The 13,469-nt window shown below is 36.8% G+C and overlaps 1 protein-coding gene across 1 annotated transcript; it reads left to right on the top strand.

The window, feature by feature from the left end:
• Positions 1 to 3,060: 3,060 nt before the first annotated feature.
• Positions 3,061 to 12,420, top strand: sack1c (scaffolding CK1 anchoring protein C). Its single transcript, XM_039691787.2, has 4 exons — positions 3,061 to 3,789; positions 4,898 to 5,065; positions 6,051 to 6,175; positions 9,106 to 12,420. Exons 1-4 carry the CDS (start codon positions 3,292 to 3,294, stop codon positions 10,067 to 10,069), a joined length of 1,755 nt encoding a protein of 584 aa, XP_039547721.2. The 5' UTR covers positions 3,061 to 3,291; the 3' UTR covers positions 10,070 to 12,420.
• The last annotated feature ends 1,049 nt before the right edge of the window (positions 12,421 to 13,469 follow it).

Genomic DNA, 13,469 nt, shown 5'->3' with positions numbered 1-13,469 from the left:
TTGACACTGATAAGCGCTGTCAGGTATCCCAAAAATTATATGCTTATATAATGAGATTGCTCTCATGCATGTGTTGGTATTTCTGTTGAATTTCTGAGAAACATACCTTGTTGTCCTTTTGGTATTTTCACTGAACATGTTCCAACTTCCAAACCAGAGCACAAACCGGTCAGGGTCTGGTTTCATCTTTTTGCAATTGCAGTCAGCGGATTTCAACTTTGTAGATGTGATGAAAAAACAAACAGATAGATTTTGTGGGGTGTTATGTCCAGTGGGACCGTTTAAAGATGTACAATTCCATTTAAAACGGGAAATAAACAGAGTTTGGGGGATTTTGGACATTTTAAAACAAAGAAAATACAGTATGATGTATATCATGCATAATAGTGGGATTTTGGCCCAATAGTATGACCTAATGTATTTTATGTGATCAAAGCTGAATATTCAGCATCATTGCTCCGGTCTTCAGTGTCAGCCTTCAGAAATCATTCCAATATGATTATTTGCTGCTTATCAATGTTCATATTTGAATGGAAATGAAATATTTCTTCAGAATTTGTTGGTGAATAGAAAGTTCAAAAGAACAGCCTTTATTTGAAACAGAAATCTATTGTAACAATGTTAATGTCATGGTCTTGGACTCTTATTTTGTTTCCTTCAGTTGTTGTTTTCCTGCTCTGTAGTTTCGGTTTCTGATCATGTCCCTGTTCTCTATGGTTAATTATAATCAGCTGTGTTTTCTTTAGCTCATTGTAATATACTATATTCCCTATTTAGCTCAGTCCTCTGTCAGTTAATGTCTTTTTGTAATGGGTTTATCTCCTGCATTCATGATTAAAGTCGACTTTATTCCTATTTCATGTGTGTTCTACGACAACAAACCGTTACTAAATGTCTTCACAGTCACTTTTGATCAATTTAAAGAATCCTTGCTGAATAAATTTAGTAATTTGTTTCAAAATAAAAAAATAAAAATTCAAATATATCACTCAAATTGTTATTTTGATAAAATAATTTGTAATATTTTAGGTTTGAAAAACTCACTTTTAATCTAATTGTGTATCTCTGTGTTGAGCTCACAAAAGGGCAATATTTTCCTGGTTGAACACTTCTCTTGTATTCATGAGCAAAAATTCAAATGTTGCCCTTCATCATCATCAAAGCATGGACAGATAGTCCAGTGTACTGTCGCACATTACAGTCAACCCATTATTTGAAATCCATGTGACTCATGACAAAGATTGTGCCATGCGGTGTGTCCACAATGTGCTAAGAGACATCTCATGATATGACAGCAACAGTCAGAAATGATTTCTTCATTAAACAACTGCAGATTATTCAGTTTCATGTGTCATATGCACAGCTACTTTTCGATGTGCAAGCATCTGAGATGTATTTTTATAATCTATAAAGTTGTCTATGTTTTGTATGACATTAAAACAGCTTCATCTGAGAGTTTAAATAAATTATTCAGTATTTTTAACAAAGGAAATGCTGGCTTGTGTCTGTTTCCCTTTTATATGTCATGGAAAAGTTATGATTCATGTGGGCGGGCGAGCCTCAGGGTGGCTACTTAGAAAGACAGGAAGACCCAAAAATATCTCGCTGGACAATGGAGACAAAAGACAACAACCGGTGTCATTTAGAAGGTGTTTTAATGCAACATGTGTAGTGTGTCCAGTGTTTGCACTCATAAAGGTTGCACATTTGCTTAAGACAGCTAGTCAGGAGCCTGCAAAGACCTGCCGTTCAAGTATGTCTGCTCTCATGCACTCATGTAAATGAATCATACAAGTTACATCCTCAATATTTACCATTCAAATGATGCAGACATGCATAACCGCCATATCAGGGAGATCACACGATGCTGTTTTCGCCTCCAAACTGTTGATTAAAGAACTTTAACTAGAGTCAAGTGTCAATTAGATATCAAGCAGTCAATTACTAAAAAAATGCAATTCACATGTCAAAAATAACATTTGTATTGCCGTTCTGTCAAATAGATTTGAGGTTTCAGTTTTGGTTGGTGCTAATGAAAAAGTGCTGTGGTGGTGTCTGTCACTATTTGGTGTTTTGAAATTAAATCAAATCTAAAGGCCCCTATCCTGTATATTGAGACTTTTTGCTAAGGCGATTAGTATGCTGTTATTCTGTCTTGCATAACAACTTCTCATACTGTACAGTGTGTGGATATACACTAATAAATCTACAGACATTTTATTCTGCCCACAGTATGATGAGCGCCAAGTTGAGCACAATAGGTTGTGTATCGCTTGTTTTCTTGTGGCAAGCCATTTGAACATTTTTCTTTACAAATAACTATTTATTATGTTTAATCCATGAGACATGGCTTCTGTGATATTTTCATATTTATCTGCAAATGGGTTTTAAAGTAATTAAAGCAACAGTTTTTCAATATAGGAAAAGTTTTTGAGGTAAAAGGCTCATCCGCTGTTGGGGACTGAGCCGGCTGACTTCTCCACTATCGACATGACATGGTTAGATTCAGAAGGTAAATATAATATCAAGTTAGGTGACAACCTAGATACAGAACAATCTCCATATTTATATTTAACCATCATATTTAAAAAAATATGATACTAATCATATCATATAATAAAATATCATGCATTGTTACTACTGTAAACCATATTAATTTATCATGGGATCTGCTTCAATGCTTTCAGAATAGGCCTATTTGTTTCTCTGTATTTTTAAAATATATTTCATTTTACCATATTTTAATGATATTTATTGTACTTTTATTATAACATATTATATGTTAAACATATTATTTAACCTAAAGTATTTGTATAAATAATGTGTAGCCTACCATTTTCTTCTGGTTTTGTGTGTGGCGTAAAGGGCCCACCTCATACATGATTTTTAAACGAAATAAACCACTTTTATGATTTATTTTGGCACAAAATGTTGCCCCATCAATGTTCAAAACAAAAAACAATTTTCCCTGCAATTATATAATATGGCAGTAGTGAAAAGCACATTTTGCCTTTAGTTGAACCGGCCTGCCATAGTTTTCTTTCCACATGACGTCAGAGGAGGTGGAGCATCTGATTGGACGGGGCAGCCGCAGGTGAGCGTGCAGGTGGAGCGCAGCGTTGAGTTTCTCAGTAGCTCACAACAATAAGCGGAGAGACCTCTGGGAATAACGCACTCCAACTACCATGACATAAAACAAGGTCAGCTTTGGAATACACCAGTTTTAGTAACCGAATGCTTGCTTGAACTTTCGTGAACCCCAGTTAACTTGGAGAAACATAAGTCGTGGAAATGATGAGTTCCGAGGCTTTGCGTCCGACCTCGAACCCTGCGCGTAAAGGCAAGCTCGCCACCAGAGTGGAGGATGTGAAGAACCCCTGGAGACACGGATCAACACTCGAGCTCAGCCACAACGAAGCCGCACGGCTCGCCACCGACGCGCTGTTGGAACAAGGCGAGAAAGCGTATAAAAAAGTCTTGCAGGACGAAAGAGAACTAAGTTTTCTGTCCTCGCTGGAAATACGTTATATCACCGAAAATGTGGACAAAAGTAACGACGCGGACAGCGGGACTAATGGAGTGGACATGGAGGAAGGGGACACGGTGTCTGAGCTCACTTCAGGGACTTATTTCCCCATGATGTCCGACGAGGAGCCTCCAATGTTGGAGCTGGGCTGGCCAGAGCTTTCCACCCGATGTGGACCCACTGAAGCGAAGATATACTTTCAGAGGGACAAGTCGCAAAATGTCAAAGATCTCATTCGATCACTTATTAGTAAAGCCAAGAAGGTAAGAGCAACATAAACCAACGTATACCCATAGAAAAGGTACAAGACATTGTTCTAACGCCATTTCCTTCCTTGTGCTTTACAAATATGTTTTCCATGAAACTTGCATTTTCAAAGTGACGTCACACGTAAACATGACTTTTTAAATCAACTTTCAGATAGTTTTCATTTGGAATTTCTTCAACTTTTACATAGTTAATTATGTAGATGATAATAGGAATAATTCATAAAAGGAATAATGTGTGGATGATAATAATTTGACTGACTCTGACCCCCAAAAAGTCTGTTTGCTACACTTAAACAAACATGTATGTTGTCGGTTTTACAAGCAGACATTCCAAACAAAATATTTCACCCCCAAAATATATATATTTTTCAAAACAGCAATGTTCAAATGCACTTCATAAAATAACTTTAACTGCAGTCAAATGAAAAGTCGTTAAAAACATGCCTCATGAAAGTTTATTCAGAGAGAAAATGTGTAATTTATTTTGATGGTTTCATTACATAATGGAGGCAACATGATTCAGACATGTTTTAGTGTGACTTAAAGCCATAGTTCACCCAAAAATTAAAGTTATGTCATCATTTACTCACCCTTATGTTGTTCCAAACCGGTATGAGTTTTGTTTCTTCTGTTGAACACAAAAGAAGATATTTTTGAAGAATGTTGGTATAATTAAACAGTTGACGGTTGCCATTGACTTGCACAGTAGGAAAACAAATACTATGGAAGTCAACAACTGTCTGGTTACCAACATTATTCAAAATGTCTTCTTTTGTGTTCAACTGGACGAAGCTCATACAGGTTTGCAACAACATGAGGGTGAGTAAATGATGACAATTTTAATTTATGGGTGTACTATCTCTTTAAATGTCCAAATGTTTTGAATGGCATTGTTTGTGAATTTAGGGGATGTAACTACTGGAGAATTTGTGATTGCATAAAAATAGTTACATTAAACATTATTAGTAACTAAAGTGGTAAATTGCTTGATCATTAAATGTACATCACTAATTTTGCTGTGTTTTCTGTGATAACAATTTTTAAGATGGGTGGATGTGGTTTGTTGTAATGCATATCCTAACAATTTTTCTTTGCAACACAGGTCATCGCAGTAGTCATGGATATTTTTACAGACGTGGACCTGTTCTGCGATTTAGTGGAGGCCTCCAACAAGCGCAAGGTTCCTGTTTATGTTCTACTGGACGAGAAGAATATCTGCCATTTCTTGAGCATGTGCTCTGAACTAGACATCCAGAATTCACACTTGAGTGTAAGTCAAACACTGACGTGCTTATAGAAAATGTATTTTGTGTGTCCAAGCTCATGAGTTCATCCCTGCACATAATAAGTTTTCTATGAGATGGGTGTTCTCGGTTTTATGAATACATCTGTCAGTCAACAAAATAACATAAGTCTTATGTAAGTTGCCTTAAGTCCATTAGGACTTTAAAAAAAAGCTAAATATTTTGTTGTTTCAAAACAAAACTTTTATTCAACATTATTAATTTATTATTTGTATTAATATACACTAGGCTGTTCAAACGGAATATTGTGAAATATTACAATTTAAAATAACTGTTTTTTATTCCAGAATATATTGTAAAATATTATTTATTCCTGTGATCAAAACTGAATTTTCAGCATCATTAATCCAGTCTTCAGTGTCACATGATCCTTCAGAAATAATCATAATATGATGATTTGCTGCTCAAGAAACATTTCTAATTATTGTCAATGTTGAAAACAGTTTCTTTGATAAATAGAAAGGTCAAAAGAACAGCATTTATTTGAAATAGAAAGCTTTTGTAACATTATAAATGTCTTTACTGCCACTTTTGATCAATTTATTCCATTCTTGCTAAAAAAGTATTAATTTATTATTTTTAAAGAGAATCTTAGTGACCCCAAACATTTGAATTGTAGTGTATAATGTTGAAAAAGCTTTCTATTTCAGTTAAATTCTGTTCTTGTGAACTTTCTATTCATCAAAGAATCCAGAAAAAAAAACAGTTTTCAACATTGACAATATTAAAAGATTATTAATAATGTTCCACAATATTATTGTTTTTACAATATTTTTGGTCCAATAAATGCAACCTTGGTTAAAAAAAAAAAAAACGTAAAAATATTTCCACTCCCAAGCTTTTGAACGGCAGTGCAGGCGAACCAGAACTCAAATTGTATGTAAAATATACCTATGTTTTTTAATCAACTGATTATTTAACATTTATGTAATGCTGCTTTTTTTTTTTCAGAATATGCGAATAAGAAGTGTATGTGGAGACACGTACTGCACCAAAAGTGGGAAGAAATTCACAGGTCAGGTTCAAGAGAAGTTCATGATCATTGACTGTGAGGAAGTCATAGCTGGATCCTATAGGTATGTTTATCCAAGCATTGTGTAATATAGTTTTTAAAAAAAGGCATTATATAATCATAATTTTAACCAAATGTCGTAATTGCTACAGTGATATTTACTACTGTAAGTCTTATTAATTTAATGAAATCCCTTAAATGATGGCACTTTAAGAATCATGTTTCTTTGATGACAGTGGTAAAATAATACCACATAATCTATAAAGGGCTGTATTAGTGATTTGATATAAGTTGAGCACATGTCATACACTAGCATACAGGTTAGCAGGTACAACATGTCACAGCACGAGTTTTGAAAGCCAACTATGCGAGAAGCAACTCGAAATTTTTCCCAGTTGCATTGAATTATTCACGTTGAAATACCCATCAGTCCAGGCTTATCTCATTTCTGTCATATCACTCTGTATTATGCAAAGCATTTAAGCGCATGGCGGCATTTTGGCAGGGAGATGACAGGACGTGCCCCTAATGTGCTTGAGCAGCTTAGCAATGAAAACATGATGATTCTGCATTTCTCCGGCACAGTGTTAGCATTGGCATTAGCCATCGGCTTCCAAGCCTCAGTGGCTGATTTGGTGGATTTTTTTTTTTTTTTTTTTTTAATATAGTGAAACTAATGGATTACAAAGGCAACATGTTGGGAGATGAGACCCAACAAGCGATCTCAGTCTTGCATGGATTGTCTAAATGGCTAATCTGCTCCTCGGGATTATTTGGAGGAATGAGTTTGTCTTGTTATGTCAGGGTTAGTGCGACTGATAGCGGCCTGTGTATGACTCTGCGTGTGAATAGTGGGTGAGGCCACACTCGTGTTAAAGGCTTTACCCATATAATAGCCAACAGGGAGTTTTGTTTGAATAGAAGTGCATACAGTTTTAAAGGGAAATAGCTTGCAAACATAGTTCTGTGAAACTAGCGATTTAGAGGTTTTGTAACTGAGAGGTAATTAACAGAGATTGAATGCATGCTGTCTTTGTGCTCTTTAACCTTTAAACCAGAAAAGACTGCGATGATCTAATGTAATGCTTATCACATGCTCTTTTATTTCAGTATCATGTTAGACATTTGAGTAATGCCACAGATGGTCTGCTTGAACGCTGTTAAACACTTGTTAGCATAAGTCACCTGAACCATCCATAAAACTGTAATTGAGGATTCAGTTTGTACCTTTTCACCCAGGCTGTAGAGAATCTTTGGACCTCATTTATTAACCCAAAGAATAAGTTTCTGTGTGAATTACAAAAGCATTCAGTGCGAAAATTATTATCTTAAAGTCCATGTAAAGTCAAAATGAAGTATGTGTTCTGAGATAAAAAATGTGTTATTAGCCACCTAGCCAAATTTGAATGATAAAAATAGCCGGCAAATACATAAAATAAGCAAAATCTTGAAAAAAATGAGCAGTTATCTCTGTTCTCAAACGCTGGGGGTGTGTCCACTTGCTGTGCTGAAACCACGCCCACTCGCTGCCGACGCTGATATTATGTGAAACTGCTTCGGGACGGCAGGAGATAGTCGTTTCAGCCCCGTTCATCAGTAACAGCGGATTATCAGTGAATAACGTTGTCTCTAACGAAAGTTTATAAAACGATCCCGCGTAAAATGATCACTACAGAGGCGGGTGTTGGCGGTGATCCTCAGCTCTTCATCAAGGTTGGCTCTACACAAAATTAATCCACCTCTTCTTGATGTGATCGTTTTTAAGAAATTTAAATAAAGACACCGATCTGTTTTGTACATGATCGCATCCAGGTAGTAGCCTACGCATTTCCGCGTCGAAGGCTAGCAAACTGTTGGCTATAGTAACCATAGATATCTATATAGCCCCTTTTCCACCAAAGCATTTTAAGAGCCGGTTCGGAATCGGTGCCTGCGCGCGAACCAGTTCTTTGTGTTTCGACAGCCAAAGAACCGGTTCGCGGCCGGGAAAACTGGTTCCAAAGCGGCACCAACTCTTTGCTGGACTAGAACCGTTCTTTTACCACGTCATGTTTACGTCGGGGGCTGGGGTGGGTTTAGATGTGTTCTAAACATATTTTTTGACCATCGCAAAGCCAGGAGAAACTGCAGAAACACGCAAGAGTTTTTATTTATTTATTTATTTATTTTATTTGAAACATAAGCAAAGAAGAAAACAGTCACGATATAGAACAAATAAATGGAAAGAAAAAAGAAACAAAACAGGGGTACATAACTTATCAGAAAAGATTACATATCAAACGAAAAGATTAAAAGACTTACATATTTCAATTGTTTTTAAAGTTTTCTTGGTACACGAGTTAGAGATAATCCCAAAGCAATATACTTGCAAGCGTTTCTAGCGACCTGCACAGTGACGTAACGACGTCGTTACCTGGGCGCTCTAGTCAGTGGAAAAACAAACAGGTTCTGAACGGGTTCGCAAGTTGAACCAACTCCGAACCAACTTTGAACCAGCACCAGTTCCGAACCAGTTCTTTTTTCGGTGGAAAAGGGGTATATGATGTCTATGGTAGTAACTAACAGCACTGACAGTATCTCGCGATTGAGCGCCAAACTGATGTGAATTTACTCTATTATTAGGGGAGGGGCCAGCCTCAGTGCGTCATCAAGTAGGGGCGTGTCCAGGAGCTCCAGTGCGTCATCGAGCCCTGTTTTAGCCCTGCCCAAAAAATCCGGGAAAATAGCAATGGTGAAAAACTGTTTAACAGTCTAACTCCACAATTCAGTACTCCACAGTTCACAGTCTTTGTAATATGTTTTAGCAATACATTTCTAACATTTATAATGGGTTTACAATTGCCTTTACAGGGACTTATTCGTTCAGCTCATGTTTCATGAATGAATCCCTTTGTGTTGGTGCGACGTTTGTTTTATACTCTTATTTGCTATAAAATATGCATTTGTTCCAAGAACAATTTCAGGTTATGCTCTTATGCTCTTTTTCCCCTCTAGTTTTACATGGCTTTCCGCTCAGGTCCATAGCAACATGCTAATGCACTTCTCCGGCCAAGTTACGGACTGCTTCGATCGGGAATTCCGCTGTATGTATGCAGATTCCCAAATAATAGACCGTTTCCACAATCCAGATGATGACGAGCTGCCCGCTTACTCCTACAACATGCCGGCCCCAAACTTTGGGTTGGATTTCCTTCCAGACTACGGCAGCAAGGAGCGAGTGTATTCTGAGAACTCTAGTAGCCAATCCAGTGGTAGCGTTTCCAGCATCAAAGCTGCTCCTCCAGGCATGCAACATGTTTACAAAGTCACGCATGACAAGAAGAACCCGGACAACTTGCAAAAGACTCCTGACAGGAAAGGAGTCACGAGTTCAGGGCTTCAAATGCCTCCGGCAAGCCACACGAGAAGAGGTTCTCTTAACGACAACCGCCAAACTCCGACGGTTGAACGCCCTCCTTTGGTTCAGTCCGCTGGAGTGGAATGGGCCAAAGCTGGAGCCGCAGAATACATACGCGCAAACATTGCCGGACCGTCTTCCAAAATCCAGTCTTTAGGTCTCTACAGCTCTCCAAAGCCTCCATCACCGACTCAGCAATCTCCAACAGAAAACAGGATTTCCCCAAAACACCGACTCCCCGCGCCTTTCCTCAGTAAGTTCACTGATATGTTCAGCACAAAGGATAAGGACTCTCCCGTCTTCCCGAAGAAGCCTTCCCATTCCTCTCCGTTTGGTGGGCCAGATCTTTCTCAGAACGAACCAGAGAGTAATCAATTTCCTCCTCCACCAGGACCCATGCCAACGGACTGGATTGGCCCTGAGAAAGGGTTACATCGGCGGGACGAGAAACGCATGACGTTAGGTCACAGCAAATTGGACCTTGTCAACCATTACAACAAGTTGAACAAATCCAAGCAGGTATATAGTCGCTTTGAGCTAAAGAACAACATGCCTCATTAATGCTGGGCCTGATTGATCATTCTTCCTTGGAGTGAGATTGTTGCTCATTTTGTGCACAAGACTAAAAAAAAATCAACCAGGAGTGAAAGGCGAGATGCGTGTTTTGAGTGAATTTGTATTTTTAAATGAAAATTAAGTACTTTGTACTAATGCTGCTTTCAAGTTCTCCTAGGAAGTTCCTATAAATTGTAATCTCGACATGAAGTGATTTTGATCATAATAAACTGTATGCAATGGGGAATTGCACAACTTTCTTGAAGACACGAAGCTGTGGTAGCACGACAGCATAACAGCATGAAGGGTAAATTAATTGCATGTTTACATTAAAAAAAATTAACTTATGTATATTATTCATTTAGTGTACACACACATTTATACACAAATTTATTTTAAAAAAGTATGCCAAGTATGATAACACGTACTCACAATTTGTCCTCTGCTATATAAATGCATCTAAATGTAAGTACACACACACATATACACGCGCATTTATACATGTAATACGTATGTGTGTGTATAAATATTTATATTCATATACATATATATGTACATATTACACCCACACATATATACACACATATTACGTATGTGTGTGTATACACAGCAAAATCCCCAGTGTTAAATTAACACTTTAAAGTGTGAATTATAGAAACTCTGAGCAGAGTAAATCACATACAGCAGCCAAACATAATCTAAAGTTAATGATTTAAGGGTCAAGAGCCCAGCTAAACCAAACACTGATCACCATAATGGTAACTTAAAACGGTTTTCTCCTTCAGAGATTCTGCTTGTTATCATCAGGTGTCTTCAATAATGCTCAATCATCACTCAATTATTCACTTAATTATCTAATGAACTTTTACACTGCTTCAGTGTTCATTTAACACTCTGCTCAGAGTTATATAATTCACACTTCTCAATGTTAATTTAACACTGGGGATTTTGCTGTGTATTTGACCCTAGAAGGTCGTATAGGATCAATGAAAATATATATATATATATATGATACAAGTTCAATTTCAATACCAAGTTTATTTCATTGCTTCTTTAATTCACATGCCCCTAATTCAGACAGTCTGGGCTTAAAGGAAAGATTCCCGACTGGTGATTATGACATTGTTGTGGTGCTCATGTTGTAAATATGATCATTCTTACATGATTTGGAGGCAGCGTTAGTACTTTGTACCATTGTACTTTTAGTGTTTGTGCTGTATATAAAACCTAGTGTATATGAACCATGGCTTCATAGGGCATTTTTGTACTCGTGATGTTTTTCTATCCGCCACTTTAGCTGGCAAAGCAGATGGTGTTGATTTAAACGTAGCCACTCTGTCTGACACTAAGTATTACCCTTGGATAGCATCATTCAGGAGGTTACACGTGTAGTCTTCCAAATGTTCGTGTGTTTTTACTAAAATGTGATTCTTTTGTCACTTAAGACATGCATTTAGAGACTCTGAAATGCACTTTGGGTAATGTTGCAATTAGCTGCTTAACAATAAAGTACTGTATTACTTCAATGAAGCCTATAGTATAGACCCACTGCATCTTACAGTGGTCTCTGATGCAATAGAAGCTAATTGCAAGGAAAACATGATTTATATTATTATTATTTTATTAAAACAGATAAGCTTTTCCACCTTTTGATACTTTTGCTAATTAGTGTGTAGAAGTCTTTGCAACAGCCTACAGCGTTTGATGTCACTTAATATATGCATCTTTGACTCAAATCTTTAGATAACCTCCATCTATAAACTTTTTATTCTACTAGTAGGAGATACTGTGAATAGGTGAGCTTGAAAAGATTCACTCTTCCTTATCCTAACCGTCATACAGAGAAGAAGTGGTTGAGAAACCTGAGATTTAGAGTAAAGGTACAAAAGCTTGTAAAGCAGTGCTGATTCAAGGTCAGATTTTACCGTTCATATCCACTACATGTAAACACGATCCATAGCCTGTTCCATTTTAATATGTTTAAACATGATTACAGGTAAAGTGCTAACTTTTGTTACACAAGCCAATATGCCGATTCTGACTTGAAATGTTTTTGCAAGGCCTTTCTATTGTTAGTTTTTCATTGTAAAAATGTATTATTCTTTGCTCACCTTTCTGTCTTGGTAGTGCCTTCCAGTGACTTTTTTTATGTGTTGTTGGCATTTTGTATGTACATATGAAACTGAATCTTATAAAATGTGATCTATGAAACACAACTGTTTTGGGGAGTGTGTAACATACTTTTATAACTGCAGATCTTTACATGTAATCTGTTGCGTGTGACTTGCATAACTTTTCCAACAGTGTTACCAAAGACTAAATCAATAAATTTATGTTTCTCTTTTTTTCAAACCAGATTTTGTGAGTTTAAAGCATTCCAGTATGTATTTTAAAAAGGCAAACATGTCAAATGTTTACTGACTAAAAATGGTAGTGATGCTAACTACTCTTTTCAGTCATGGCAAGTAACATGACACAATTCAGTTGAATTGTTTCATTCAGAAAATGTTTCATTTTAATGTCTTCACTCATTAGTGTTTACAAAATTTCAGTAAACTGCTTTTTATTAGTTGCATTAAGTCGAAATCAATTTTTAAGCTTAATACTATAATCTTAATTGGAATCCTTGTTGTTTTGTGGCTGGCAAAAAAAAAAAACACCCAAAACACAGCCTAGCAACACCCTATCAACCACCCAGGACGTCCTAGCAACACCCTAGCAACCACAGAGAACAACTGCCTACACTCTAAAAATTGCTGGGTTGTTTTAACCCATCTTTGGGTCAAATATGGACTAACCCAACCATTGGGTTAAATTTTTATTATTACATTTTTAACCCAACGTTAGAGTTTGTTCATATTTGACCCAAAGTTGGGTTAAAACATCCCAGCATTTTTAGAGTGTAGTAACAACCACATTGCCACAGCAAACTCATATTTTTCTTAAGATGTCTGTTTTTCATTGTTTTTTTATTAGTTGCTTTCAGTGTAAATTGATGTTTATGGCCCATTCAGATAACTATATATTAGCAGGATTATTTGGTCTGTTTATTCTATGCGCATGCTTCTTTGTCTCTTTAAATGCTCGAGGATGGATTCTGATTGGCAGCTGGATGAAATCTTTCTGAAAAGGATATTTCTCCACGCTGTTAATGTTATAACTGTGGTGTGAACTCTTAATTATTATATTTATAGTCCTTGGTGTGAATGTACGGAGCACCAAAAGCCAAACATTCTGCAAGAGAACGCAACGTTTCTCAGAGGAACTCGTATGAACAAGAGAACGCAAAAGCATTGACTTCAAATTTATCCACTCTGTCACATTCTGCTGGCCAGTGATTATTACAAAGCTATAAATATGGATATTTTTTGTACAAAAATGCGCAGCTGTGCTTCAGAAGGCCGTC

Source organism: Pimephales promelas, chromosome 8, assembly GCF_988280905.1.
Source record: "Pimephales promelas chromosome 8, fPimPro1.hap1.1, whole genome shotgun sequence".
NCBI classification, from domain to species: domain Eukaryota; kingdom Metazoa; phylum Chordata; class Actinopteri; order Cypriniformes; family Leuciscidae; genus Pimephales; species Pimephales promelas.
The sequence above is the reverse complement of the archived record's forward strand: the minus strand, read 5'-3'. Positions and strand labels throughout refer to the sequence as shown.

Coding starts and splice junctions, on each gene's coding strand:
- sack1c (XM_039691787.2), top strand. CDS start 3,292: ATGATGAGTTCCGAGGCTTTGCGTCCGACCTCGAACCCTGCGCGTAAA. Junction 3,790..4,897: donor TTATTAGTAAAGCCAAGAAG/GTAAGAGCAACA, acceptor TTTGCAACACAG/GTCATCGCAGTAGTCATGGA. Junction 5,066..6,050: donor TCCAGAATTCACACTTGAGT/GTAAGTCAAACA, acceptor TTTTTTTTTCAG/AATATGCGAATAAGAAGTGT.